This window comes from Sus scrofa, chromosome 11 (genome assembly GCF_000003025.6).
Source record: "Sus scrofa isolate TJ Tabasco breed Duroc chromosome 11, Sscrofa11.1, whole genome shotgun sequence".
Classification (NCBI taxonomy): domain Eukaryota; kingdom Metazoa; phylum Chordata; class Mammalia; order Artiodactyla; family Suidae; genus Sus; species Sus scrofa.
Window position 1 is genome coordinate 16,963,066 of NC_010453.5, and position 27,633 is coordinate 16,990,698.

Genomic DNA, 27,633 nt, shown 5'->3' on the forward strand with positions numbered 1-27,633 from the left:
GTCAGATTTGTTTCTGCTGAGCCACGACGGGAATCTTGGAAATACGTATATGAATAACTAATTTACTTTGCTGTACACCCGAAACTAATACAACATTGTTTAAATTAACAATTCTCCAATAAAATTTTTTAAAAGAACTCTGTTGATGCTATTTTTATTAGAGTTGATTTGCAATATTGTGCCACCTTCTGCTGTATAGCAAGGTGACCCAGTCATACACATATATACATTATTTTTCTTATATTGTCTATGCCAAGAGATTGGACACAGTTCCCTGTGCTATACAATAGGACCTCATTGCTTATCTATTCTAAATGGATGCTTGTTTTTTTTGTTCCTCCTTCTTAATACCCAGAACCTTGACCTATTGCGTGGATAGACAGCAGCCATCTTGTAACCAAGAGGACAAAAGCCCATACTGAGGATGGTATAGCCTGAAGCTAAAAGGAGCTTCACTCTTTCATACTGTTTCATTAGCTTCCTCTCCCTCACCTGAGTTTCTGTTACAGATGAAAAATCCTTATTTATTTCAGCCTCAGCTAATTGGATTTTCTCCTAGAGCTGAACACAGTTTAAAAAAAAAAAAAAAAGACACCATACTTACATTTTTCATTTTTGGACTCTGTGGGTTATATTTGTTGATTTGTTTATTGCTAAATTTAGATTAGAATGCAAGTTTTCTGAGCGAGAAAAGACCTGTTTTACTTATTTCTTTTTCCTTTTTTTTTTTTTTTTTTGGTTCATGATATGAGGAAGATCCTGGGCCAGGGATTGAACCTGTGCCACAGTTATAAGCAGAGCCACAGCAGTGACAACACCAGATCCTTAACTCACTGAGCCACAAGGGAACTCCATGTTTTACTTATTTCTATGTCCCAGCATCTGGAACAGTGCCTGACCAGCATCTGGAACAGTGCTCAGTATTAATATCTGTCAGGTGAGCGCACTGCTTTCAAGCTTGCTTTTTTCCATGCTAGTGGCTGTAGTTCTACAGATTTTTTGTATTAGCATTTGTTGTAATAGAGATATATGCTATCTGGATGTCTCATGATTTTATGTTCCTCTACAGACAGGTATTTCAGTTATTTGCATCTTTCTTCCTTTTTTAAAAAAATTATACACCTTGTGAACACAACTGTGTTCACATGCGATTACTGCTGTTGGACAAAAATTATCCTCTAGAACAACTGACTCAGTATATTCCCTTCAATGGCGTAGGAGACTAGCTATTACCATACATTGTTGGCCAAGTGTATATTACCAACTTTTATTTCTGCCAGCCTGAGGGGTTGAGAAGTAAGGCATAAAGCCACATATGAATGTTGTTTGCATCTGCATTTTTCTGATAACAAGTGAGGCGGACTATATTTTCATATATTTATTGGACCATTTACTTTCCTCTATACTTTTTGCCTATATTTAATTAAAATCTCTCATAAAAATGTTTACAGTTGTTCTTTGTATATTTATATATTTTGTTTGTTTGTTTTTTACTTTTTAGGGCCGCGCCTGCAGCATATGGAGGTTCCCAGGCTAGGGGTCAAATTGGAGCTACAGCTGCTGGCCTACACCACAGTCACAGCAACATGGGATCTGAGCCGCATCTTCGACCTACACCACAGCTCACGGCAACATGGAATCCTTAACCCACTGAGCGAGGCCAGGGATCGAACCTGCATCTCATGGTCCCTAGTCGGATTCGTTTCCACTGCGCCACAATGGGAACTCCCCTCTGCCTGTTTTTTATGCTGCAAATATATTTTCTCAGACTGCACTTGTTTTTAAATGTTATTTATGTCTTTCATCAAATAAGTTTTTAATATTTTATGTAATAAAATCTATCGTTTTTCTTTATGATGTATACATACTGTATTGTGTTTAGAAGTGCTTTCTCCACTTTAATTATGTATATATACAACAGTATTTTCTGTTGATACTTTTATAGTTTTGATATTTTACATTTAGCAGTTTATTATTTATGATTACGTATACATTTGGAACAGATGTAACTTTGCTTTAATCCAAATGGATGGCCAACTGTCATATCGCTAATTTTGTCCTTGCTGATCTGACATAAATGAAACCACATCTATGTATATATGTGCTACATAAAGCCATTACGCTTCTAGTGAGATATACATACTTACACACACACCTGTTTTTGACTCTATTGATCTATCTGTCTATTTCCGTACCATTACCACACTTTTACTAGACTGGTACAGTTTGTAGCACATTTTGATATGAGGTAGAGAAGATCCTTCCTAACTGTGCTTATTTCAAACATTTCTTGGCTATTTTAATGCTTTCTCCTCTAGATCAACTTCAGAAGATCAATTTGGGAAAGAATTTGCTTAGTTTTGTAAAGATTCTATTGAGGTTTTATTGAGATTGCAATGGATGTCTAGATTAATTTGGAGAAAATTGATAGCTTTATAAATACCCATTGTTTAATCAGAAAGGGAATATTTTTTTTCCCTCTTTAGATCTTCTTGCAGTCATTTTGTCTTCCATGCAGTTTTTATAGTTTGTAGTGGTTTTGTCTTACGCGTAGTTGAAATGTTTATGTTTAGTATAGTTCCAGCTATCTTGTAGGCTTTTATTATGAATTGGATGATTTTTCTCCCTGACATTTCTAATTGGCTATCGTGGTACACAGGAAAGCTAATTAGTTTTCGTATGCTGACTATATATATCTCAAGTGAATTCTTATTTGTTCTTATAGTTTTTTAGTTGATTTTTTCTTTTTTTAACTCTTTAGGAAGATGTTTCTATCATGTATAAAATCCAATCTTTTTAGCTTCCCTACTACATTGCTTCCCTTATGAGTGTTAAATTTGGGAATTTAAAATATTAGTATGGGGAGTTCCCGTCGTGGCGCAGTGGTTAACGAATCCGACTAGGAACGTGAGGTTGCGCGTTCGGTCCCTGCCCCTGCTCAGTGGGTTAACGATCCGGCGTTGCCGTGAGCTGTGGTGTAGGTTGCAGACGCGGCTCGGATCCCGTGTTGCTGTGGCTCTGGCGTAAGCCGGTGGCTACAACTCCGATTCGACCCCTAGCCTGGGAACCTCCATATGCCGCGGGAGCGGCCCAAAAAAATAGCAAAAAGACAAAAAAAAAAAAAATATTAGTATGGAAATTTAAGGGGGCTAAAAAAGTTTTAATTTGGAGCATAGTGCACATTTTGATAAGAGATTTCAAAGTATATTTCTTGCCCATCATATATATTTTGTACTTTACCCTGGCTTTGGAATGACAGTCACTTAAACTTTTTGAAAAATTAAGGCATTGTTAAAAAGAATTGTGCATTAAAATTAACATTTACCTGAAGTATTAGATTTTATTCTTAGCTAAAATGAATAGGACATTAAGAATTCCTTTAATTTACAAATTAGCTACCACTAACTACAGATGATTCATCAAAAGCTACAATTTAAACTTCTGAGAAAGCACAGATAGTTGAACAGAGGAATTAAAGATGCTATTGAATGTGTTTTCAATTTTTAAATGGGAGGTACAGACCAAATAAAGTCTACATATGATTTTTTTTTAACAAATGCTTCAAATCTGATCACTTCTATGGCACATCTGAGTTTTCTGGGCAGATTAGCACCTATAAGACCCCACTTGCTAATTAACAGAGCCATCAGAGGATCGGATGATGAAAATTTAAAAATAGACAGTCTTTATGCTAAAATACGTAATGTCACATTTTTTTTTATGTAAACATCCGTTTTAAAATATTTTTTATCTTTTTCCTCCAAAAAGGGGGAAAATGGGTCACTTCAATCATGTTCAATAGATCTTTATTTTTAAAACGGTTTTTACCTCATTTCAACTTTTCCAACAATCTCAGTAATGTTTTGGAACAAAACGGTTAAAACGACCAAACAAATAAAGCAAGCATCTCTGTCGGCCTCTCTTGTTTTCCTAGCACAGAGAGCCAATGTGGGAAGGCACTGATCCAGTTCTCAAAACTGGTTTAGTTCTCCCCTGGTGCACCCAGGATTTAAGAGTGGGAGACTCAACTGAATCCCCAGTATGAAGTTTTGACTTCCTGGAAACACAGGCATAGTGACCTTGGAGCAGAAGCTAAACAAAAAACTCAGTGCCCCCAATCCCTCCTCTCTGCCTCCTTTTTTCATTATAATTACCACAGGAAAGGGATCACTGAAAAAATAGAAGGGGGAGAGGCAGAAAGGGGAGGGTGACTAAAACCCCAAAGTCTGCTCAACCATAAAGTCTGACAGAAAAGACACGGGAGAACAAGAGCACATACCTTTTTAGGAAAAAAAAAAAAAAGTGCGTAAAGGAGCGAAGATGAATGTAAGGAAATGGATAGGAAAGATTACATTTTTAAAACTATATCAATTCAAGTCAAGCATTTTCCCCCCTTAACCGTAAAAGGGTACCGATCGGAGCTTGAAAATGCAGACTGATGCTGAAGAGAGACAGGATGGTCACATTTTTTTTCCCCACTAAGACGAAAGAACCTGGAATATAGGTGACTTTAAACACCACACTTATCCCTTCTCTGTTTCTTTTCCTATTGCTCTCTTCTCCCCTGATTTCAATACTACGTCATATTCATACACGTAATAGTTAACATATATATAATAGTTCGTATATTTTAACATATAATAGTTCAGGAACTCAAGCAGCTTTTAAACTTTTCCCACCAGGGTAAAGGATGTTCTTCAGGGGTTACATCTTGTAACCAGAAATGAAGAGGAAACGCAGCAAGGCTGCCTTGTTGAAGTCATGTGTAGGCAGCATGAAAATCCATGGCCGGTCTCTTCCTCTTAAGCATGACATCATCCACCAAAGCTACAAGAATTAGGAAAAACTATATCTACTCTTTCAAAATCCATTTTTTTTCTTTTTTTTGCCAACATCAAGAATTCTTCCTGGAAATAAACTTCTTACTGAGACAGAACCAAGTCAAATGATGTGTATGTCCAGAAAGAATCGCATTTTGTACTAAGGAGGAGAACTGTACCTCAGATGATGTCAGCACAAGGAGGTGGGGTTCAACACTTTAAACTTCTCTCTCCTCTCTCTCTCTCTCTCTCTCTCTCTGTGTGTGTGTGTGTGTGTGTGTCTTTTTTGCTATTTCTTTGGGCTGCTCCCATGGCATATGGAGGTTCCCAGGCTGGGGGTCCAATCAGAGCTGTAGCCACCCGCCTACGCCAGAGCCACAGCAACGCAGGATCCGAGCCACGTCTGCAACCTACACCACAGCTCACGGCAACGCCAGATCCTTAACCCACTGAGCAAGGGCAGGGACCGAACCTGCAACCTTATGGTTCCTAGTCGGATTCGTTAACCACTGAGCCACAATGGGAACTCCCTCCTCTCTCTTTACTAGACTTCCTTTCTTGTCTCCACTTAGTGTTACCAAGCTTCACTTAGCCTTACCAGCTTAACAGGGTCTGGGCAGGCACCACATATGTGATGTCCTCAAAACACACTGCCCTATGTAAACAATTGTTTTTGGCAATTGAGAGGTTTCGTGGCAGGATTGCAATTTTTTTTTTTTTCTCTGAAAGTCAAATGTTTAGGCCAGAGTTAGAATTGCATGTGCATTTTTATGACTTGGCACACTCAAACATTACAATTGTGTGTTTAAAAAGGGAATTTGATCTTTTTTGCTTTTTCTTCTTTGGGCTTCCATTTTCCCCTAGTTCCATTGTCTTCTTTTACAGCACATTTTCATATCTTGGTATATCTCTTCAGCATCTGTTTCTCCTCAGTCATAATTTTCATTCAAGAATAATAACTCTTTGGTCTCTTTGGACATGTTTTGTTTTACCCCCACCTATGAACTTCACCAGGGTGTGTTGAAGGTTAACAGCTCCATTTCTGGAATTTTCTTGGATCCCTTCTGGAGAAAACTGCCAAAGTATATAAGGAGGGCTCAAATGTATCTGGGCTCTGCCAAGGCCTTTGAGAAAGGCTCCACACAGCTGCCCCTTCTTCCAGCTCCCTTCTCTTCCACTGTGCCTGGCTTCTTTGTGATTCCACACAGGGGCTCATCTCTTTTGCTCATGTGGGAAAAGACCCTTGGGATTAATAGATGTTCCAGAATACTTGTTTATTTAACAACACCTTACCGTGTCTATTCACAGGCAGAAAACTGCTTCTCACTTCCCTGCCTTTCCTAGACTCTTCCTTTTTCCATCCCATATCACCTAGAGTCATGAATGTCTCCAGTCATTTTCTAATGCTCCCGTCAGGAAAGGAAAGGCCAGAGGGGCTCGAAGATCTTTTCCCATGACTGCAGAGGTAGTAGAAAGATGAGGTAATGACAGAAGCAATGCTGGACATGTGTGAAGGGACCTTTATTAGCGGTCCCTTTTTAGCAGTATTTTGCCTGGGGCGGGGGCACTAGATCATAGGTCACTTCATTAACTTATCTATGCTACAACGTATGCCAAACAGTTTGCTGAAATTGCACCTTTCTGCTGCAAGAGGCTATAAATTCAATGTCAAGTACAAACACAAACAAAAAGAGATTTTGGTGGTTTGTATAACTGAAAAGCTCAGTGATGGGGCTGTCTTCTTATGCTGCTCAATGTGGGGCTCGGATGTGCTGGGAGACCACTGGTTTCTCTCTATAGCTCTCTTGGCTTTTCTCTCTTCATGGTGGCTCATTCATAGGCAGGCTCTCCCTTCAGACTCACAAGACGGCTGCAGAATCTCCAGAACTTACACCGTCTTAGTTTCGTATACTCACAGGGTCACTGCAGTCAGCCATCTGACGGCAGGAGTGTTAGCTTCATGAAGTTGGATTTCACCATTTCTGGAAAGAGGAGCATCTCTGGAGAGCTGATATCCTGAAGATCAACCAACCCTGGAGCCATCCTACCTTAAGACTAGGATCTGAGACAATAATCTATTCTTACTGATTAAACTATTGTATGTGAAGTTTTATTAAAAGGGAGTTCACCTTTTGGCTACATTCTCCTCTAGTTCCCTTATTTTCTCTCATACAGTACATTAAGCTGAAAACACCATAAATGATCCTGTCAATGGCTCCATTCCTGACCATTCACAATGGGAACATGATGTGCGATTGGGCTCAGCCAAGATGCTCCGGTTCACTTCTGCCATGGGACGGGTTCATCTCACCTGATCACATGCACTGAGCAAAGAGGAGGAGGAATACCTATTGGGAAATTAGGATACGGTTTCTACAAAATATTGAAATAGATACTGTGAGGCAAAAATATCAGGTGTCCAGAACTTTATTGAGTGTGCCTGTTATTATCCAGTGGCCTCAGACTGTCTGTATCGTGAGCAGGTAGTATATAATTCATTACCTGGTCTGGTAGCCCAGGATAAACGTTAGAAGTATTTTAGATCAAAGGCAGATCTGCCATCCTACTGACTCATTTCAGTAGCCTAGGGATACTTCCCCTCAGTTAGGGCCTCATATCGCCAGCTTTGGAATATCAGCCATTTCAAGGTCATGGAAAAGGAAAAGGTTGCCCTGGCCAAGACAAAGCCTTGAGTTGCACGAGTGCTCTCTAAAGGATGCTAGAAAACCTGGGCAGCCATTGAAGCCTCATGTACCATCCCATAAGCCCCGCGGTTTTCTGGCCCCCCCCTTCTCTCTTACCTCCTGCAGTTCAGTTGGTCTCGTGGCTCTCAGAGTCAGCCTGGTATGTAGAACAGTGGGGCCTCAGGTCAGCCTGCATCTAGTGATTTCCATTCTGCAGCTGGCTGGAATTCCATCTGTCAAGAAGCTTTTGCAGTCAGTCATTTGATAGTGGAAGAGTTGGCCCTCTAAGATTTCCTGCGTATCTGGAAAGGGGAGCAGCCCTGGAGATGTGACATGCTCTGTGAAAATTAGGGATTAGTTTTTGCTATTCCTAGCCAGTCTCTGCTGAACCTAAGGTATTTCAGTGGTTAAGGATGAAAAAAACACATACACACATAAAGAAGAACTTCTCTCCTTTTCATTATGAACTGAAGTAACTTCATCAAGAGAATCTAATCAACATTAAACTACTTCCCTCCAAAGTAATTTCCTCTCTGTCAATGCACAGACATGCATTTTTACTTAGTTATAATTAGTGTGAACATACTTGTTTTTGTTTAAGAAAGGTTTTCTTTACCTTGGCATTCAGATTTGTTTTCATAGGCGAAGAAAACACTGAGAAAGAGAAGGAACCTTCACTGGAGAGCTGGGAGGATTATATTGAGTCATATTATCCCAGAGTTAAAGAAACCTTAAAGGACCCCAAATCCCTCCCCGTATCTCTGATGACTGCACTTCTAGATTAATGGACTCACTGGAGTAGCTTTCCCCTGCAAGCGCCGCCCCCCCCCATCTGACTTCACAGCACCAAGGGCCGACTTTCCCTTCTAAAGGAAGAATGAAATCCATCCTCTGGCCCGAAAGGGTCTATTTCTCTGCCATGGGTCTGCACCCCTGTCCCCTGCTTTACTTTGTTGTGGGCTTATCTAAATGGTTTCCCAGGCAGGAAAAAAAGTGGAACCCATGCTGCTCTGGGCTAGTCCTCCATACTATTCCCCTCGAAGGTCTGTTTTTTTCAAGTGTAATCACACACCAACAGTTTCCAATCTATCAAAGCATAAAGTTGCCAGTCCTCTTCCCTAAGTCAAGAAAGTAGCAAAGTTAGGTTTAATTAAAACCAGCAACTATTTGCACAGCTGTCCCTGGGTTCAGGGCTTGTAAAGGGATTTAGCTTCAAACTCTGCTGCTTAAGTCCTTCGGGAGTTTCACAAAAAAACATTTAGGCCCCTCACCTGGGCAGTGCCAGGCCTTTGCTCCCCAAGCCCTTCAGGAGCAGTGGGCTGGGCCCCACTGCGATTTCCGCTTTCCGCCTGGGCAGTCAGACCCTCCCAACACATGTGGCTTGGAGCAAAGCAGAGAAGATACACAAGTCTCCTTTTGTGTCAGGGACAGGAGCTGTGAACGTTACTCCGCGAAGTTCCTGAAAATTCCCCTAGGGTTGGGAACAGGAGGGAGAATGGATCAGGCATAGTCTTCCTTTTGTGAGCTTTTCTGACTCTGCACACTCTCCGTTTCCTGGTGGGTCTTTCACCCGCCCCCCAATCCCCAGCCCCCAAGACAGCAACAGTCCCTGGCAGGCATCCTTCAAAGGAGACTGGAGGCGGGGTATCCCTGCTGATAGATGTATCCGCAAGTTGTCCCAGCAAAGCCCTGGCGAGGAGGACAAGCCAGAGCTCAGCATTTGGCTGATTTTCAAGGGCACGGGGAGCAGCGCCTTAGGCAGCCTCGAGTCCGGAAAAAGCCCTTTCTCACTTGCAGTGAATGTAGGGGCCAGCGAGGGTCACTGACTGCGGGCAGGAGGCGAGGCTGGCCCCACACGCCGAGAGGCAAGGAGGCGGAGGAGTGGCGGGTTACGAAAAGTGACCTTGGCGACCCCAAACGCCCCCGGCCTCCTTCGCTGGCTGCTGCACCTGCCCGCGGAGCACGGCGAGCTGCCGGCGAGGCTATGGCGAGCCCCGCGCCCTTAGCGGCATCCATCAGCCACCAAATGGTAGCTCTGCACACCCTGCAGCTGCTGCAGCAAGAGTGGGGCTGGGGCGATGCTCCAGGCGCTCCCGAAGGCTCGCACGACCTGGACTGCGTGTCCACCGCTCCAGCCTGTCGCTCAGGCTCACCGCTGGCCCGGCCGGGGCCTGGGTGCGAGGAGGAGAGCGGGGGCAGGGGCTCCAGGAATGGGGGTTCCTGGGCGCAGGCGAGTTCCCCCGAGGCAGAAGTGATGCGAGGCGCCGAGGGGGGCAGGAAACTGCTGCCCTTGCCCCGGGGCCGTGGGCCTGCCTGCACCCTGGCCGGGAGGGCGATGCGCTGCGCGCTGGCCCGCGTAGTGGACTCGACCTCGGGGCTGGTCAGCGTGGAGCAGACGCTGCTGGCGCCCCTCCAGCAGGAGCGGTCCTTCCCCATCCACCTGAAGGTGAGCCTGGCCTTCAGCTTCCCTCGGCGCACGAGCCCCAGCGGGGTGGGGTGGGGTGGGGGTGGGGGAGCGGGCCGAGGGGCAGGAGGCAAAGTCGAGCTCCCCCCGCGACCCCCCCCCCGCGACTTTCCCCTCCGGAGTGGAAAGGAGGGAGGTGACACTCTGGGGATTAGGCCTGTCCGTGGGGCAGGGAACTCAGCGCCCACCTGGGGCCCACCTGGCAGCAGAACAGAGATGCAGAAAGGGCTGGCCCAAACCTTCTTCTGGAACTCGTTCCCCTCTCACGCAAATCAGCTTCCTGCTCCAGCTGAAGGCCCTTTACACACATGTGCAGCTTCCAGGGATGGAGGAAGCTCCTCCTACTCCCTTTCCACAGTCATCACGGTTCCTCCAGAGCTTTTTGCGTATTAAGTTCCCTCTGACTTTTGTATGATGAAATCACCTATATTTATTTAAAGTTCCTTCACACTTATGAATGGCAGTTATTTTTGCATAAATCCAATTCCCTACAGGGCTCAGGGGCCTTACCGAGTCAACCTAAATTCTCATAAAGTAGCCTGAGAGTGGGGTGGGTCCCGGGTGTTGAAGCGTGAATACTCAGGCTAAACTCCTGCTAAGTCATGCAGTTCATATTTGTAGGGCAGAGTTTCCTCTTAAGGTACCAAGCTGTGGTGGCCAATTTCGGCCGGGAGCAGAGCAGCTGCCTCCCAGGCTGAGGGGGATGGTGGAAACCTGGGGCTCTGGGAGTCCATCTTGGCCTTGCAATTAACCAACTGATTTAAGGTCACAAATCTCTTTGAGACCTTCTGGCCTTCCAGTGTTCATCTGGAACATTGCTTCATTCATTTCCCTGGGGAATCTAATGGGGGAGGGGCAATGAAGACCCCTTAGAGCGTTTCTCAACAGTTGCTAATCTTGCTCTACAAGCCAAGGTTGGGGGGAAAAAAGATATATATTAGGTTGCACTATACAGTGTAAGAGATTGATTTAAAATCAGATATAATAAAGCATCATACATTGGAATAAATAGTCTGGGGTTTATGAGCCTCCACATTATTGACATCTGGCACTGGATGATTGCTGGGAGGGGCTGTCCTATGCACTGCGGGATATCTGGCACCAGCCCTGGCCTCGACCAGTGGATGCCAGTGGCATACCCTTCCCACCAACTGATAAACCACACATCGCTAAATGTATATGGTGGGAGGGAAACAAGATCACCTCTCGATGTTAGGCACTGCTTCACTTACTTTCAAAAGAGTGAAGCTGCATCTCACCAATACTCTCAAGTGTAAGATGCACCTTTTTCTGTACCACCAAGATATTTTTAAAAAAACACTGCCAATTAAGCTGTTACATACTCTTGAGAGTAAGATACATCCTCACTTCAGAGATTTTTGAAATGTGAAGAAAAGGGCATCTGAGAATTGATGAAATATGAAGTGCTATGTGATGTTGGGAAGGCTCATAGCGCACAGACGGTTGGCAAAAGGAGAGGCTGAGCGATCAGTTTTGCCTTAGGCGATCCTGGAAGGCTCCCTGGAGAAGGTAACCTTAAAAACAAAAAACACGTTTAACCTCCAGGCATTAAAGGGAAATAAACAATTCAGAGGAGCTGTGGGATCTAAGGTCCAGAAGCAATGAAAGGGCTTGAGGCTTTGGGGAACTAAAATTAATTCTCTATGGCAGAAGGCAAATCAAAAGGGTGCTAGAGAGTTAGGTGGGGTCAGGCGGCAAAAGGCCTGTGGGTCAAGCTGAAGTCCTTGAATTGTCTTGTAGTCAAAAGAGAGCCATTGAAATGACTGAAGCAAAGACCCTGATAAATCGCAAAGGGCAAGGTCAGGTCAGAAGACCATTGTCAGAGGGCCTGACCCAGCTTAGCAGCAATGACGCCCTCTGCTCCGGACTACAGATCATGCCACTTGAGGTTAATGCAGCTGCCACTTCTACTTGGTAATCCTTTAACCCTCTCTACTTGACGTTTTGTCCTAAACATTTTCCACTCTCCCCAAACTTTGTTCATCCAAACCTCAACCCTTTCACTCCTTTTCTGAGAAAACTGAAGCCATCTGACGCAAATACCTTCCATTCTACCTAAAAAACATTTCATTTCCACTCATCTTCTCTCTGGTGTCTGATAAAGAAATACTGTTTGGTTGCCACCCCCTTCACCCCCCAAACAAATTCTTCCTCTTCAGGGCTGGAGCAAATCTTTCACCTGTCCTCGGACTTGTTTCTATCCATTCTCTCCTCTCTCCTCGTAGTTTCTAATGCTTCCCCTCTGCCAATTCCTTAGTCCATAAATATGCGCAAATCTTCCTTCACCTGCCCAGGCCTACTGAATCCTGGTCCCTTGCTTCTCTTTCAAGAGCATACATGTAGACATCTGGATTACTGATGCCAGTGTTTCCAGAGGCATCCAGAGTCCTCATGAGGAACAGGAATCTCCACTTTCTTGCTCCTGGAGCCTGCTATTCACCTGCAGGGGAGTTATGAGTTTCAGGGCTCCTGAGAACAGCCAGTGCTTTCAGAAGGGAGAGAAGAGGGAAAGGGTTCTTTGGATGATTTGCCTTTTGGCCAACATCTTGGAATTTTTGCTTGGTTTGCTCTTTGGAGAAAAGGCAGTGTCTCCATTTGGTTTGTAGGGTAATGATTATGGAGCACTTAGACTCAAGGACACAGCAGTCTGTCTCTCCAGGGGGCTGGCTATACAGACGTGGCACCATCATTACTAGTGTTAATTCAAATGATTTGGATGAGTGTTCTCTATATTTTTCAATTAAGAACATGCAGATTGATTTTATACACCAGAATGGTTTCAGGAGGATTTGTGCTAAAGGAGATCACGCCTGCATGTCACTTGGAAGTGTGTGGAAACTTCCCCAACATTAGATCTCTTTCCTCGTGTTACTTGCCACAGAGAGGAGGTAGACTCTCTAGAACAGCACAGTACAGGGCAACGATCAGGTCCCAGGGAGCATTTCAAACTTACTCTGTCACTTCCTGCCGTAGACTCTTGGGCAAGTTTTTAAGCCTTCCTGTGCTTCAGTCTTCTCACATGTAAAGTGGGGACAGTGGTATTTAACCTATAAGGGTTACTGGGATAAAGTATATAAAGGCTCAGCTAGTGGCTGCTCATGGTAAAGTCCAATACCTTTGAACTTTTATTATTGTTATTATTAACATATTGATGCCTCAATCCTCAATAGTCTTATCGACTATAATTATTATTATTGTTTTGGAAGTTCCCAGGCCAGGGATTGAATCCCCACCACAGCAGTGACCCAAGGGGCTGCAGCAACAATGCTGGATCCTTAACCCATCGCGCCACAGAACTCCCTTCCTGACCTCTATTATTATTACTATTTCATTCCTAATATTGATAGCTCTGACCCAGGAACTGTGTATTTACTTTTCTGAGACTGTTGACAAAAACAGAATAGGATGACCCAAAGAGACTTCCAGGAAGCCTCCACTTTCCAGAGGTCAGCTTTAGCCCATGGCCAATGCCTGACTTACAGATGTGACCACTGGGTGACTTGCTGATCAAATCACTGTTTTAAGGAAGTGAAATTTTCAGGCATGAAGGCAGAGAAACCCTCACCACAATGATAACAGATATCTTTATAATATTTCACCCTTTTTCTAAAGAAACCAACACTTGATATTCCTTTTGAGCATTTAGAGATTAACATACTCATGCCCAAACAAAACCATGACATGAATCTTTTCATGGTAGACAGAAAATGCTTAGCAAAACTGTCTTGTCAAATTTGCTGGAGATGATGACGTTAACCAGCTTGATAAAACTATATTACAGAGAAAACTGAAGCTCAGAGGAATACAGAACTTTGCGGATGATCCTGCAGCTGGGGCGTAGAGGCCCATGATTCAAATATGGTTTTGTCTAACTCTGCCAATCACAGTGCTGGCTCCTGGGGGTGTTATGAACAACACACGGAAATAAAGTACATGAGGGTGCACGGTTGACGGGCTACAGTCCTACATGCTATGCACTGCACGCTGCCTGGGCTACAACAGTCACGTTGTAGACTGAGCATCTTAGTCAGCTTGGGTTGCCGTAACAACATGCCACAGACCGGGTGGCATAAACTACAGACAGTTATTTTCTCACTGTTCTGGAGGCCGGGAAGTCCAAGAGCAAATGTGGCCTCTGGGAAGGGCTCGCTTCTTGGCTTGTAGGCTGCCACCTTCTCACTGTGTCCTCACATGGCCTTTCCTCTGTGCATTTGTTAAAGTTATTGTAGTTGATTTATAAGGTTGTGATAATTTCCACTGTACAACAAAGTGATTCAGTTATCCATGTAGACACATCTATTCGTTTTCAGATTATTTTCCCACATAGATTATCACAGAATATTGGGTAGAGTTCTCTGGCCGGTCACTCCATATACCTCAGTGCGCATATGCCAGTCCCAGACCCCGGTCCATCTCCCAACCTGTCCTCTTTGGTAACCATAAGTTTTTCAGTCTGTGAGTCTGTTTCTGTTCTGCAAATAAGTTCATCTGTATCATTTTCTTTAAGATTCCACACATAAGTGATATCATATAATGTTTGTCTTTCACTGTCGGACTTACTTCACTTGGTACGATAATTTCTAGGTTGCTGAAAATGGCGTTATTTCATTCTTTTTTTTTTGTTTTTTTTTTTTTTGTCTTTTTGTCATTTCTTGGGCCACTCCTGAGGCATATGGAGGTTCCCAGGCTAGGGGTCTAATTGGAGCTGTAGCCACCGGCCTACGCCACAGCCACAGCAACGCGGGATCCGAGCTGTGTCTGCAACCCACACCGCAGGTCACAGCAACGCCGGATCCCCAGCCCACTGAGCAAGGCCAGGGATCGAACCCACCACCTCATGGTTCCCAGTCGGATTCATCAACCACTGAGCCATGACGGGAACTCCCATTCTTTTTTTTTTTTTATGGCTGAGTGATTCTTGTAAGGACATTAATCCTACAGGATTAGGGCCCCACTCTATGACCTAATTTAACCTTAATTACCTCTCTAAAAGCCTTGTCTTCAAATATAGTCAAATTGCAACTTAGATTTTCAGCAGAGGGATTTTGGCAGAACACAATTCACTCCGCACCACTGGGTCATTTGTGTCTCCTTAAACGATGCTCGCCTTACACAGTGAAAAAAAGCACTAGGTAAATGTAAGAAATCATGGTCAAACTAGTAATATTAGCAAAGATGCTTTAATACTTGCCACCCAAAGGGAGTAGAGAAATGTGTGGATGACCAGAAGGAAGGAAGTCTAGAATTCTAAAAACTGCTAAAAACGATCAACCCTCCTAGAGACCATTACCTAAGCCAATCATGAAGTCACTCTGATTGAGTTTGGTCTGTCTTCCTTTGATAGTTAAAAACATTTGCAGTTTCCAAGAGTTCTACTCTGAAGCAAGTTTCATGGAAACTGTAGCTGATGCTGGCTTTTGGAGGCAGAAGAACCTTCCTGCCATCGCAGTTAAAACTTGCCTGTGAGTTCACCCACTTCACTTAGTTAATTCTGGTACCAATAATTCTGTCATGGTGAATGGTCCCCACTGGTTTTCTCATTCTACAGAGCAAGAGCAGCAGTTGTAAAACCACTGGCTTTGGCTTTGCAGTCACTGCTAAGGCCCTCTGCAGACCGCAAGTGTGAGTGCTGAGTTACTCAGACGAAGACAGTGATGCTGGGTGCTTTTGAAATGAACATTGGTTACTGAAGCCAGTTTCTGCAAATTTAGGAATTGTGTCCTTAGAAGTTACTAATTTTCTACTGAAGAAATAAATTTTCGTGGTTATATTATTAGCGGCCAGTGCCAGGGGATTGCTCTTTATTTGAGACAAAATTGTGCTTTTATATTAGGCAAAGGCTGGTGACTGCTCTCGAAGTAGCTTGGTGATAGCTTTTTCATTCCTTATAAGGTGAATGATAGGAAAATCAGAACATATGAGCTTTCTGAAATGAACATTTTGGGAAAGATATTGCAGGAAGGTCCTAACACAAAACTGGTTGTATTTAACACCTCAGTGGAAAGGCTTTCGTGCTTTATTTTACAATTTTGGGGTTTGCCTTGTGAACATACCTGAATCAAGTGCTTGTGTCCATCACAAAGTGCTTTTCACTGGACTTTTCTAATGAAAATGGTACTGTACCCAAAGCAAACGCACAAGGAACCCGGTGAGCGTTTACACTGGGTACGCCGCAAGTAAAACTGTTTAATTTCCTGTGGATGATAGACTTTTTACGGTGACTGGCAGATACTGCGGTTCTTCACTGGGTGTTTCATGAATACGCAGTTGCATATCTCTTTGAGATCGAACGTGAGTTTGGGCGACAGGTGACTGCTCTGGGCCCTGCGAATTTCTCTTCGAAGCCAGATGTTGACGAGCGAGGTGAAGGTGGGGCAGTTTGTGGTATCCGGTTCCTGACAGTATGGTATTGACAGCGTCCCTCTGAAGCAGGGCAATGACACTCCCGTTGTATGGACACGCCCCGTGTGGAGGATGGCGCTGGGTCTCGGGAAGGGGTCTGTGTTTCTTCGTCGTGTCCAGCCCCGGGAAGCTTTCGTGGAGAGTGGACTGCGGGCCAGGCCGAAGCTCATTAAGGTCAGGCCTCATCACAGAAAGTCGAGGCAGAGCTCGTTAACAGTCTGTCGAGGAAATTAGGCCTTCGAGGCGAGTGACAGGGGAAAATTATGAGAAGAAACACATTTGTGGAGACCGTTATAAGAGACTGTAGCTCAAGACATGATTGTCTTGGAAAGAACCCACTCATTTGGAAGCCAGTGGTGAAGGGAATATGAACTGATGTATAGTTTGTGGAGATCTAGTAGTGATTTTGAAGGTGATGTGGTTAGGAAGAAAACCCCCAAACCTTCTTTGTATATTGTTTAAAGGTTTTCTGCATTTTAGAGCCCCTAAAGTCATACTGTATTTTTGATTTTATTATCCATTGGTGTTGGTTTCAGAAAACAAGCTTTGAAACTGACTCCTGCTGCCAGATTCTTTTTGCTTTCAAGCCTTCATTTTTGACAGGAGTGTTTATTTTCAATAAGAAGCTAAAATCGGGCTTAACTTTTCTTCCCTTTTTGAACTTTGCAGGTGCATTTTCAGTCGTTCAAGGATTCCAGATGTGCACATTCCTAATAAACAGAATGCATAATGCAGAAAAGTACAAGAGACCTCCCTTCCACTGGGTAGGAGAGAACAGAGCAGAGGAGGGAAAAGTGCCAACGAGGAGGTCTCTAATTAAGCACAGGTTGACTTTACACAGGGCAGAGAAAGTTCCATGCCTTGAATCCCCTCCAGATAACCAAGCCCTCTCAAGTATGTTGCAGGGAAGAAGGATGGACCAACAGGACAGTCTTCATTGGATTTGGCCATTGCCAATTTTAGCTTTGTGACACTTAGTAACCTTAAGAAAAATAGCATGGATACAACTAAAAAAGAAATATTTTTGTCCCACCCCCAAAGCTAGCTGGGTGTCTCTCAGTTTGCTTCCACGGGGTCCCTGGTTACCCCAGTATGGCATTCACAACTCTGTACTTGTTTGCTAGGCTGTCTCCTGCACTGGATGACACGCTCTGCTCTCTGTGTCATCCTGACATCTGGCCCAGTTTCTGATTTGGGGGCGAGTCTTTGATGAATATTTGAGTTTTGAAAGAAAGGTTAATTCCGGCTCTGCCACTTACTTGCTGTGTGATTTAGGGACATCACTTAATCTCTCTAAGCTGCATTTCAATCTCATTCATAGATAGTTGTGAGAATGGAGTAAACTAAAGTGCATAAGGAGCCTCATTTGGAGCCTGGTGCTTAGCAGGTGCTCAGGCTCATAGGCCAGACCAGTGTTCTTCATGGTTTGCCATGTTCCTCCCGTGCTCAGAAGTTTCAGACTTTACTGTAGCATTCAAGGCTTTCTGCAATAGCTTATCCTGATCTGCAACATGAAACTCTGTTCTTTTCAGACTGGTTTCCTCCTAGTCCCAGACCCTACTTGACTCCAGACCTTTGCTGGTATCATTCGCTCTAATCGCAGGGATATTTCTCTTCCTTATGAGTCAAACACTATACGTCCCTCTTACATACCACATCCCTGATACCTCACCCAAATTTCCAATCCCTTCTAAAAGACTGCCAATAAAAAAAAAAAAAAAAAAAAGAGTTCCTGTTGTGGCTCAAGGGGTTATGAACCCAACTAGCATCCATGAGGATGTAGGTTCGATCCCTAACCTTGCTCAGTGGGTTAAGGATCCAGTGTCCCCGTGAGCTGTGGTGTAGGTCGCAGATGTGGATCCCATGTTGCTGTGGCCCTGGTGGGCAGCTGCAGCTCCAATTTGACCCCTAGCATGGGAACTGCCATATGCCACACCTGCTGCCCTAAAAAAGCCAAAAAAAAAAAGGTTGCCAATAATTGGATGGTCTCAACCACCCTTTCTTTTATTGTAGTAAAAAAAATACAAAATAAAATCTACCATTTTAAGGGTATAGTTCAGTGGTGCTTTCCTCTTGCAAATCTGGAAACCTTATACCCATTAAACAAACGAACAAAATCCCGATTTCCTTCCTCCCTCCAGCCCCAGTTTCTGTGAGACTGCCTACTCTGGGTGCCGCATATAATGGGAATCCAACAGGTTTTGTCCTTTTGTGACTGGCCTGTTTCATTTAGCATGATGGCCTCAAGGTTCACCAACGTTGTAGCATGTGTTAGAATTTTCTTTCTTTGCGAGGCTGAGTAGTTCCATTGCCATGTAGAGACCACATTTTGTTTCTCTATTCATTCGTCCATGGATACTGGAGCTGCTTCCACCTCTCGGCTGCTGGGAATACTGCTGCTAGGAATGCGGGTGTGCAGATACCGTTTTGAGATGCTGCTTTCAATTCTTTTGGATATATAGCCAGAAGTGGAAGTGTTGGGTTCTATGATAGTTCTAGTTTTAATTTTATGAGGAAGCTCCATACTGTCTTCCTTAGTGTCTGCACTATTTTACGTTGCTACCAACTCTGCACAAGGGTCCCACTTTCTCCACATCTTCACCCACACGATTAATTTTCAGTTTTCTTTTGGATCCAACGTGAACTTGGCTACTTTTTTGAGCTTCTTCTCATTCTGTGTTACATTTCTACTGAAGGATTTAAATAGGCCTTTTTTTTTTTTTTTTTTTTTTTTTTTTTTTTTTCTTGGCCATGCTCATGACATGTGGAAGTTCCTGGGCCAGGAATCAACCCTTGCCACAGCAGTGACCCAAGCCACCGCACTGATAATGCTGGATCCTTAGTCCTCCTTAGTTACACAAAGAAACTCCTTAAATAGGTTTTATCTCACCAATTGGATTACAAGTTTCTGTAGAGAGTATTTTTCTTTTCTTTTCTCCACTTCCTTCCTCTTTCTCCTTCTTACTGACCTCCTGTCTGTGGCGCACTTCATTCATCACTTGTTTGATGGAGTGCTTGATGAATACAAAGAACTTTCATATTCATCAGCTAATTTAGCTTCTTACTGTTCCCATTCTGCAGAAGAGAAAACTGAATATTCCATAGATAAAATGGTTTGGCCCCAGTTGGCCTACCCAAAAGGCAGAACCAGGGCTTTTTTTTTTTTTTTTTTTGGTCTTTTTAGGGCTGTGCCTGAGACAAATGAAAGTTCACAGGCTAGAGTCGAATCAGAGATACAGCTGCCAGCAGTCACAGCAACATGGGATCTGAGCCACATCTGCGACCTACACCACAGACCACAGCTCACGACAGCACTGGATCCTTAACCCACTGAGTGCGGCCAGGGATCAGACCTGTGTCCTCATGGATGCTAGTCACATTCGTTTCCACTGAGCCACGACGGGAACTCCAGAACCAGGGCTTTAATGGCTATTCTGGCACTTGTGAAGGATTGAGTTATTCTTCCCAGGGGCTTTGTAACGCCCCTCCCAACTAACACCTATAAGTCCATTTTGCCGTGTAAGGTAACATACTCACAGGCCCTGGGGATCAGGATGTGGACATCTTGGAGAGGCCATTATTCTGCCTACCGCAGGGCAGAGTTCAGCTGAAAACTAGGCAGAAATGTTCTAAAAACCAGAGCCATCTCTTCTAATGGGCTGCCTCCTATGCACGTGAGTTTCTCCAGTGTAGCCAAGCAAATTTTGGGCAACCACACTTCAGGTATGCTATTGCAGGGATTCGCCCATCCAAACGAGCTCTGCATGGATTCTGTGCAGGGCTTAGATGATGATCTATAAATGTCTGTTCATCTACAGGATCGGACTTTTGTATTTTTACCAGAGCCCTCATCACATTTCACTGGACTTTTGGAGATAGACTGTATGTGTCTCATTTCCCCTAGTAAGTTAAGAGCTCTTTAGAGATCAGGTACCATGTCTTATTGCCTTGTATCCAACGAAGTCATTTCATGAAGTGGAGATTTGATACACGTTTGAAATAAATTTAACTGATTTACGAACTGAGGCAAACAGGCTGAGGCCGTGATTCCAGTAGATGAGCTGGGTCATGGAAGATTATCTCAGCTCACATTAAAATGTAAATGCTGGCCATGGATTTGGACCGCTATAGAGATCAATACACTTCGTATCCCAAAGTCTGAGATTACACAGGCTTTAGTAGTTCCAAAACCTGCTTTTAGATTGCTCAGCCACCATCATGTTCTAATTCTGGCAAAGCACTCAAAGCACCATGTAGGATATGACATCATTTCTGGAAGCATCTGGGACTTGCTAAATAAAAGCTGTTGGGAGGATACACTCTGTCACTGAGTGGAAAGCACCATAAATGAAATCATCACCAATGTTCATCATGTGAGTTTCTACCTAAAGCCCACGAGCTATTTCATATGCTCTTGCCTTAAGGCTGTCACTGGTGGCCCCTACCTTCTGCAGTAGAGGTTGGGTGGGAAGCCATGATTACTGGATCTCTAGTTAGCCTTCAGACCTTCTAGAAAGGAAGAGAAGCAACCACCTGTTTTATTTTTCCCTTCTTTGGCTTAAGAGTCCCATGGAAAGCCTATTCCTATTAATTTGTTTTCTTTGACTGTTAATATATTTGAGAAAGGATTAAATGGAAATACTGTACTAAAATAGTAAAATAAAGAGACTCTGCAAAGCTCGCCAGAGATCTGAAATTTACTTAGGGCCTCAGGGACCAGTACAGCCCTGCAGTGGAATTTTATTGTATGTATAATTTCCCCAAAAGATGCCTTCTTTGATTCTTTACAGTAAATGTGAAATTGATTTCAGATTTTTAGGCCCACAAATATATTTTTAAAGGTATTTTAATCTTCTTTGGGTGATGAATGCCTTTGCAGACTGGCTAATAGGCACACGTCAGCACACATTTCAGTGGTTCCTTCTATTTTAAATTTCCTTTTGCATGTTGTCTTTGATCCTTCCACTTTGTACTTAGAGTTGGATTACTTCTATAAAGCAAGCGGACAATTTCCCTTGATGTGGATCTTGGGAAAGTAGTCCAGAGTCATTTCTTTCCCCTTCTTTCTCATTCCCAAGCAACATGCTCCAGCAATATAGATTACCCCATAAACGGAGGGACAGATTATCTAAGTAGCCCCTTGATACCTTCTGAGCAGAAAGGAGCAACACAGAAAGGCAGGCAAGCAAGAAGGCTTTAAAGAGAAAAAAACCCCAGATGGATGGCAGGCTTTGAATACTTGAGGTGGGGAACTGGGGCACGTTCGCCTTCACCGGATCCTGCTGCGGTGGTTTGCTGAACTGAATGTTTGTTTGATTTTTCGGAGGATGTTTTCGAACAAACACTTTGCCAGAAACCCAGGTCCTTCTCTCCCAAGTGATAGAGTTTTTATTAGCGAGAAGGATAATTTCTCTTTCTACACAGAATTAGGAAGAAAACTAGTTCCTGATCAAACTTTGGTTCAACTTTAGTTCTTCTTGTTTTCTTTTGGATTGTCTATTCTTTGTTTCCTAAGTTACTGAGTTTAATTCTTAGTGCACAGATTTTCAGTGGTTATTCTTTACTTACAGGAGCATGTAAGTCTATGCCTTTCTCACTGAAGCTACATTCCATAAATTGCGGTATAGTTTCCTCATAATTGTTCAGTATAGAGCATTTTAAAATTTCAATTATTATTTTCACTGATCCATGAATTATTTAGAAGTAGATTTGTCATAGATATTTTGGGAAGGTTATCTTCCATAGTATTAATTTCTTATTTGTTTTGTTATTTGAATGATACAGGCTTTTATATTAGTTGAGATTTACTCTGTGGCATTAGAATAAAGTTATCTTTCATGCATAATCCCATGGATGCTTGGGAATAGTATATATTTGCTTATCTCTAGTGCAAGCTCATGATTAGAAAAGATTTTCAATCTTTTCTCTCTAGGCTGATGAGCCTGTTGTTTGATTGGTTCCTGAGAAAGATGGGTTAAAATCAGTCTTTATGTCTGTGGATTGAATGTAAATTGAACTTACATTACACACACATACAAGTACAAAACTGTTATATCTTCCTGGTGAATATTTTTTTTTTTTTTTGTCTTTCTAGGGCCGCACCTGCGGCATGTGGAGGTTCCCAGGCTAGGGGTCTAACAGGAGCTGTAGCTGCTGCCCTACACCACAGCTCGGGGCAATGCCAGATCTTTAACCCACTGAGTGAGGCCAGGGATCGAACCCGCAACCTCATGGTTCCTAGTCGGATTCCTTTCTGCTGCACCATGAAGGGAACGCCACTTCTTATTAACTGCAGTTTATTTTATCCTTGATAATGATTTTTCTGGATTTATTTTGGCTTTTCCTTGCTTAATATATATTAGTATTCCTTTACTTTCAGTCCTTAGGTGTTTTTAGTTTTAAATGTGTTGCTTGTAAGCAGCATATCGATTTTGAAAATCCAACTGGCAACCACTGTATTTCAAAAAGTGTTTCATTTGGTGCTTTCTATCACCTTGATTTTTGTTTGAATATTTCTCTATTTTTGCCTTCTATTGATAGGATCAATTTTGATATACTGATTTTTAAATTTTATGTGTCATTTCTCTACTTAAAAAAAAAAATCTGTAGACCATGGATGGTTTCCCACATGCAGGACCTCCCACACTTTCATCTTCAGACATTCTTAATGGTTCCAGAGGGCAGCAGGAAGGAGAAGGCGGACACCCTGGCGGCCGTGCAGGGCACTTTGCTTTGTCCTGGAAGGGGCAGCCCAGCACCTCTGCTCTGTCTGGCCCTCAGCCTCTTGGCCTCCTATTTCTCTCCTTTTACTGATGATCCTTACATTTCTCACATGCATACTTAACAGGCCTGAAAGGTATCAGTTTTGCCACCTTGGTCTTGAATAACACAATGCCTTCGAATGCCACTGCATCCTACTACCGCTCCTCAAGATTTTAGAAACATCTTGCTTTTGTAAAGGCCAAGGCACTTCTTATAATTTGTTTTGAATAATCAAATCTTTAGATTTACATCATGTTTTTAAGTTTCTTGTTCACTGTTGCTTCCCACATCTCTTTCTGAGTGGAATTGCCTCTTTCTAAATCTTATCTTTAAGAAGATCTGATGTAAAGGTCTATTTGTGGTAATTCCTTTTGTGCTTTTAAGTGAAAATATACTGACATTTACCTTGACAGTTATTTGGGGATATTATTCTATTCTAGTCTAGTCTATCTTCAGTTGTAGCTTAGAGGTTGGTTGTCTGTCTGGCCATCCAGACTGAACTCCATCTATTTTTATATAATATGGAAGTTCTCTAGGGTGAGGATTGAACCTGTGCCTGCGTAGAGACCCAAGCCACTGTAAGTTGGATTCTTAACCCACTGTGCCACAGTGAGAACTCCCTTTCTGGTTGCTTTTAAGAGGAGTTTTACTTTAATGCGTTTAGAGTTGGATCCCATTCAACTTTTTCTGCTCAAAGCTTGTTTTGCTTCCTGAATCTAAGGATTCACGTTTTAAATCAATTTGGGATAATTTTTGCCCATTATTCCCTTTGACTACTGCCTCTCTCACATTCTCCTTCTTGTCTGTCCTGGCAATGAGTTTGTTGTACTTTGTCATTCTGTCATCCATGTCACTTAACGTCTCATTCATATCTCCCATGATTTTAATTTTTATTTTGCATTCTGAGTAATTTGCTCAAAATTATCATCCAGTTTACTAATCTTCAGTTCAGATGTATTAAACTGTCCATCGAGTTTTTAATTATTCAAGACAGTTTCATTTCTAGAGGTGGTACGGAGTTCTTTTTCAAGCCTGCTTTTTCTTAAAACATTTTTTTCTGGTTTCTTCTTTTATATCTTTAATCATATAAATGTATTCTGTAGTTTATATCTGAAATCCTTGGAGTTTAATCCTGCCTTCCATTGCATACACTATATCATGGTGGATTTTACTTTAAATTGTACACTCTGGAGTTCCCATTGTGGCTTAGCAGTAATGAACCAAACTAGTATCCATGAGGATGTGGGTTTGATCCCTGGCCTGCTCAGTGGGTTAGTGATCTGACATTGCCATGAATTGACCCCTAACCTGGAAACTTCCATATGCTGCAGGTGCAGCCCTTAAAAGGAAAAAAAAAAAATCCAGACTGAATTTGTCTTTGAGAGAGCTTTATGGGAACACTACTGTGGAGCATGGTTTGTGGACATGTTCCTGTGGAATAGGCTTTTGTTTGCTTTTGCCATGTGTATTTCAGACCAGTTCCCATTTTTAAGTTAACTTCTTAGCATGAATGTACCAAGAATAGTCTATCTATCTATCTATCTATCTATCTATCTATCTATCTATCTATCTATCTACCTACCTATCTATCTATCTATATTTACAGGTACAAACTTGAACTACTGTGTAGTATAGGTTCACAGTTGCACATTCATAGGGACAACTTTACCTTCCACCCTAAACCCAGATCAAGAGAGACTAACTTTGTTTTCTTGATAGGTACTGGCAGGCAGCTAAAGTCATCTACTTTGCTTTTATTCCTGGCCCTTGGAGATTCCTGTTACTTTCTTGCAAGTTCAGAAAGGATGTTTGTTCTATATTATTTAGAATTTAGTAGCAGGGAATTATGGGGAAGCTACATGTGCCAAGTTGCCAGAACCAGAAGTCTGGGGGATGTCATTCCATGTACATTTGGAATCTTGAAGGATGGGAGTGGTTGGGGTGCCGACCCTCATGCAGTCAAAAATCTGCACATAACTTTACAGTTGGCCCTCCATATCTATGGTTCCAAATCGATGGATTCAATCAACTGTAGATCACGTAGAACTGTAGTACATATTTATTGGGAAAAACCTGCATGTAAGTAGAACTGGGCAGTTCAAACTGTGTTGTGTGAATCAACAGTATTTAAATCAAAAAATATATTCAACATTATCTCTGATGCGAAATAATTTCAGTGTACCATTTCCATGAAGTGGATTTTAGAATGTGAAACACTTCTGGATTAAAAATCTATTAAATTAAGTTAAATTAGTTTTCTTTAGAACCACTTGTGAACTCTTCTTTCTAAATTGGCATTGAAAATTTCTCGGGACCATGTTCCTTGAATATCAAATCTTGTACTGGAATCTTGAAGACAGTGAATATGGGACAACCGGAACAGAGTCTACTTGTGTATTCGTCAAAGCTCTTTTGAGAACAAAGAAGAGAAATCCAACTCCAAATGGCTTAAGTAAAAAGAAATATTTATCAATTCAGATAACTAAACAATCCTGGGATTTATTATTCAAGTACAGCTAGATTGACATGCTCAGAAAATGTAATTAGAATCAGTTGTTCTGAATCTCTTGTTTCTACTTTTTTGGTGTGTTGGCTTCACTTTTGTTTGGATTCTCTCCTTGTGGCAGCAGGGTTTTTTCCAAGAGCTCCGGTTAAGCAGAGCTTCTCTTTCCCGGTCTAGCAAATAACCTGGGACTGTGGCTTATGGACCTGCCTTAGGTAAGCTGTCCATCCTGGGCCAATCCAAGTGGCTGAGGACTGATGTGCTCTGACTAGCCTGGTCCCCGGAGTTGTGGAGAGGGGTCAGCTTTGGTCAAACTGCATAGGCTAAGAAAGGAGGAAAGCAGTTCTTTGAGAACAAGATCAAGGTCCTGTCATCAGAAAAGAAGGGAATGGAAACAGGGTACACAAAACACAACAAACGTCCTCCACAGCCTATCTAATTGCTAGTTTGTGTCTGCCCTTCATTTCAGGACAGTGTTGAGTTTAGAAACATCTGCAGTCATTTGGCTCTACAACAGGGACAGCAGTTTGACAGAGATCTGGATGCTGCCCACCAGTGCTTGAAGACGATAGTCAAGAAGCCGATTCAGTCACTTGCTAGTCTTCCTTCGGATGTCCATGTGGTAGCCTGTGCTTCCTTGAGACAGATCTTACAGAATCTCCCAGACATATGAGTGGTCAAGATACTGGAATTAAAGCCACAGCTAGCACTGCTAAGAGCACTGGGTACCTGCAATTCCTAGACAATGGATATTTTTATTCCCAGTAGTAAGTAGAGGCTTGATAGCATATACAGCAGTCTAGCCAGTGGCAGCTGTACCCTTTGGAGTTATAGCAAATTGGTGAAAAAAATTTAAAGCAGCAGTTTACATTTTTAAGTGTGTTGACATATTTGCTGATGTTTTGATCGAAATATATTCCACTTTGTGGAACTGATTAGATTATATCTGTATATACATTTGTTAATCTGTATGTTAAGTATTAATTGAATGACACCTTAATCTACCCTCATATTAATGTATGAGTATGAGGTTTAATATAGTTATTTGTATGATTAAAGCTCCATGGTTTTTAAAATTATCTTGATAAACAGGCTATTTGATAATTGATATGTTCTACTTACTGAGCCCTTCATTTTTTGTTATGAGAATGCTCTTTAGATGTTTCAGGACCACAACCACATGTGTCAGTAATTATGAGTTCCAATCCTGGCATCAAGAGCTTGCTGTTGGGCAGGAGAAGACTGCTTCTAAACCTTGTGCTTTCAAATACTGATTTGTAAATTTCAAATGATAATGAGCTATGAAGTACCAAGGTATATGATATGTAAATACAAAGTACAGTATTATGAAAGTCTCATGCGGAAACATCTAGCTCTTCATACTCTTTATAAATACTCCCACTGAAGTAGAAAATTCTTGTGAAAAAAAGGAAGGCATGGATATGATGGCAGGTTTCCCTAAACATTTAGAACCAGGAAGAGAGAGAGTGACTTTTTTTTGCAGCAACAATCTGCACATGCTTAAGAAAAACTAAATTTCCTGTTGTTTAGCAATGACTGTGTTGAGAACCAAAGGTAAATTGAAAGGCTGATTTTCCCTTAAAGTTTTAATAGAAATGGCATCAGATTTAGGGGAAAAAAAGGGTATAGTGTACACACATGTTTTCTAAAGGAATTATAAACTGTGTCTATATGGTAAGATTATATCTACTGTTAAAAATTAAGTGCTAATAATAATCAAAGCCTTTCTAATCCCACATATTCTAATCCTAGTTGGTTACACATATTTTCTTCCACAATCTTAGGATAAAAAAAGTAAATTTATTGCTCCTCTTTAGATGTAACTGATCATTTTCACAGAAGAGGATTAAATTTATGAGACTGAATTTTCCTTTTTTTTTTTTTTTTTTTTTTTTGGTCATCCCACAGCATATGGAGTTCCCATCCAAGCCACAGTTGCAACCTACAATGCAACGC

General features: G+C 42.3%; 1 protein-coding gene and 1 long non-coding RNA gene across 2 annotated transcripts; one reads left to right on the top strand and one right to left on the bottom strand.

The window, feature by feature from the left end:
• On the bottom strand, window positions 5,326-12,936 carry LOC110255809. The gene is made up of 3 exons (XR_002336664.1): window positions 10,157-12,936; window positions 7,622-7,737; window positions 5,326-7,168 (listed from the first exon to the last, which is right to left on the bottom strand). It is a non-coding gene; the product is annotated as an uncharacterized LOC110255809 (long non-coding RNA).
• DLEU7 (deleted in lymphocytic leukemia, 7) lies at window positions 7,737-27,544 on the top strand. Its single transcript, XM_005668396.2, has 2 exons — window positions 7,737-9,950; window positions 26,126-27,544. The coding sequence occupies exons 1-2, from the start codon at window positions 9,165-9,167 to the stop codon at window positions 26,327-26,329; spliced, it is 990 nt and encodes a 329-aa protein (XP_005668453.2). The 5' UTR covers window positions 7,737-9,164; the 3' UTR covers window positions 26,330-27,544.

Bases quoted from the DNA above. Each gene is read 5' to 3' on its own strand.
- DLEU7 (XM_005668396.2), top strand. From the start codon at position 9,165: ATGTATCCGCAAGTTGTCCCAGCAAAGCCCTGGCGAGGAGGACAAGCC. The intron at 9,951-26,125 runs GTGAGCCTGGCC...CCTTCATTTCAG, and splicing joins CCTTCCCCATCCACCTGAAG to GACAGTGTTGAGTTTAGAAA.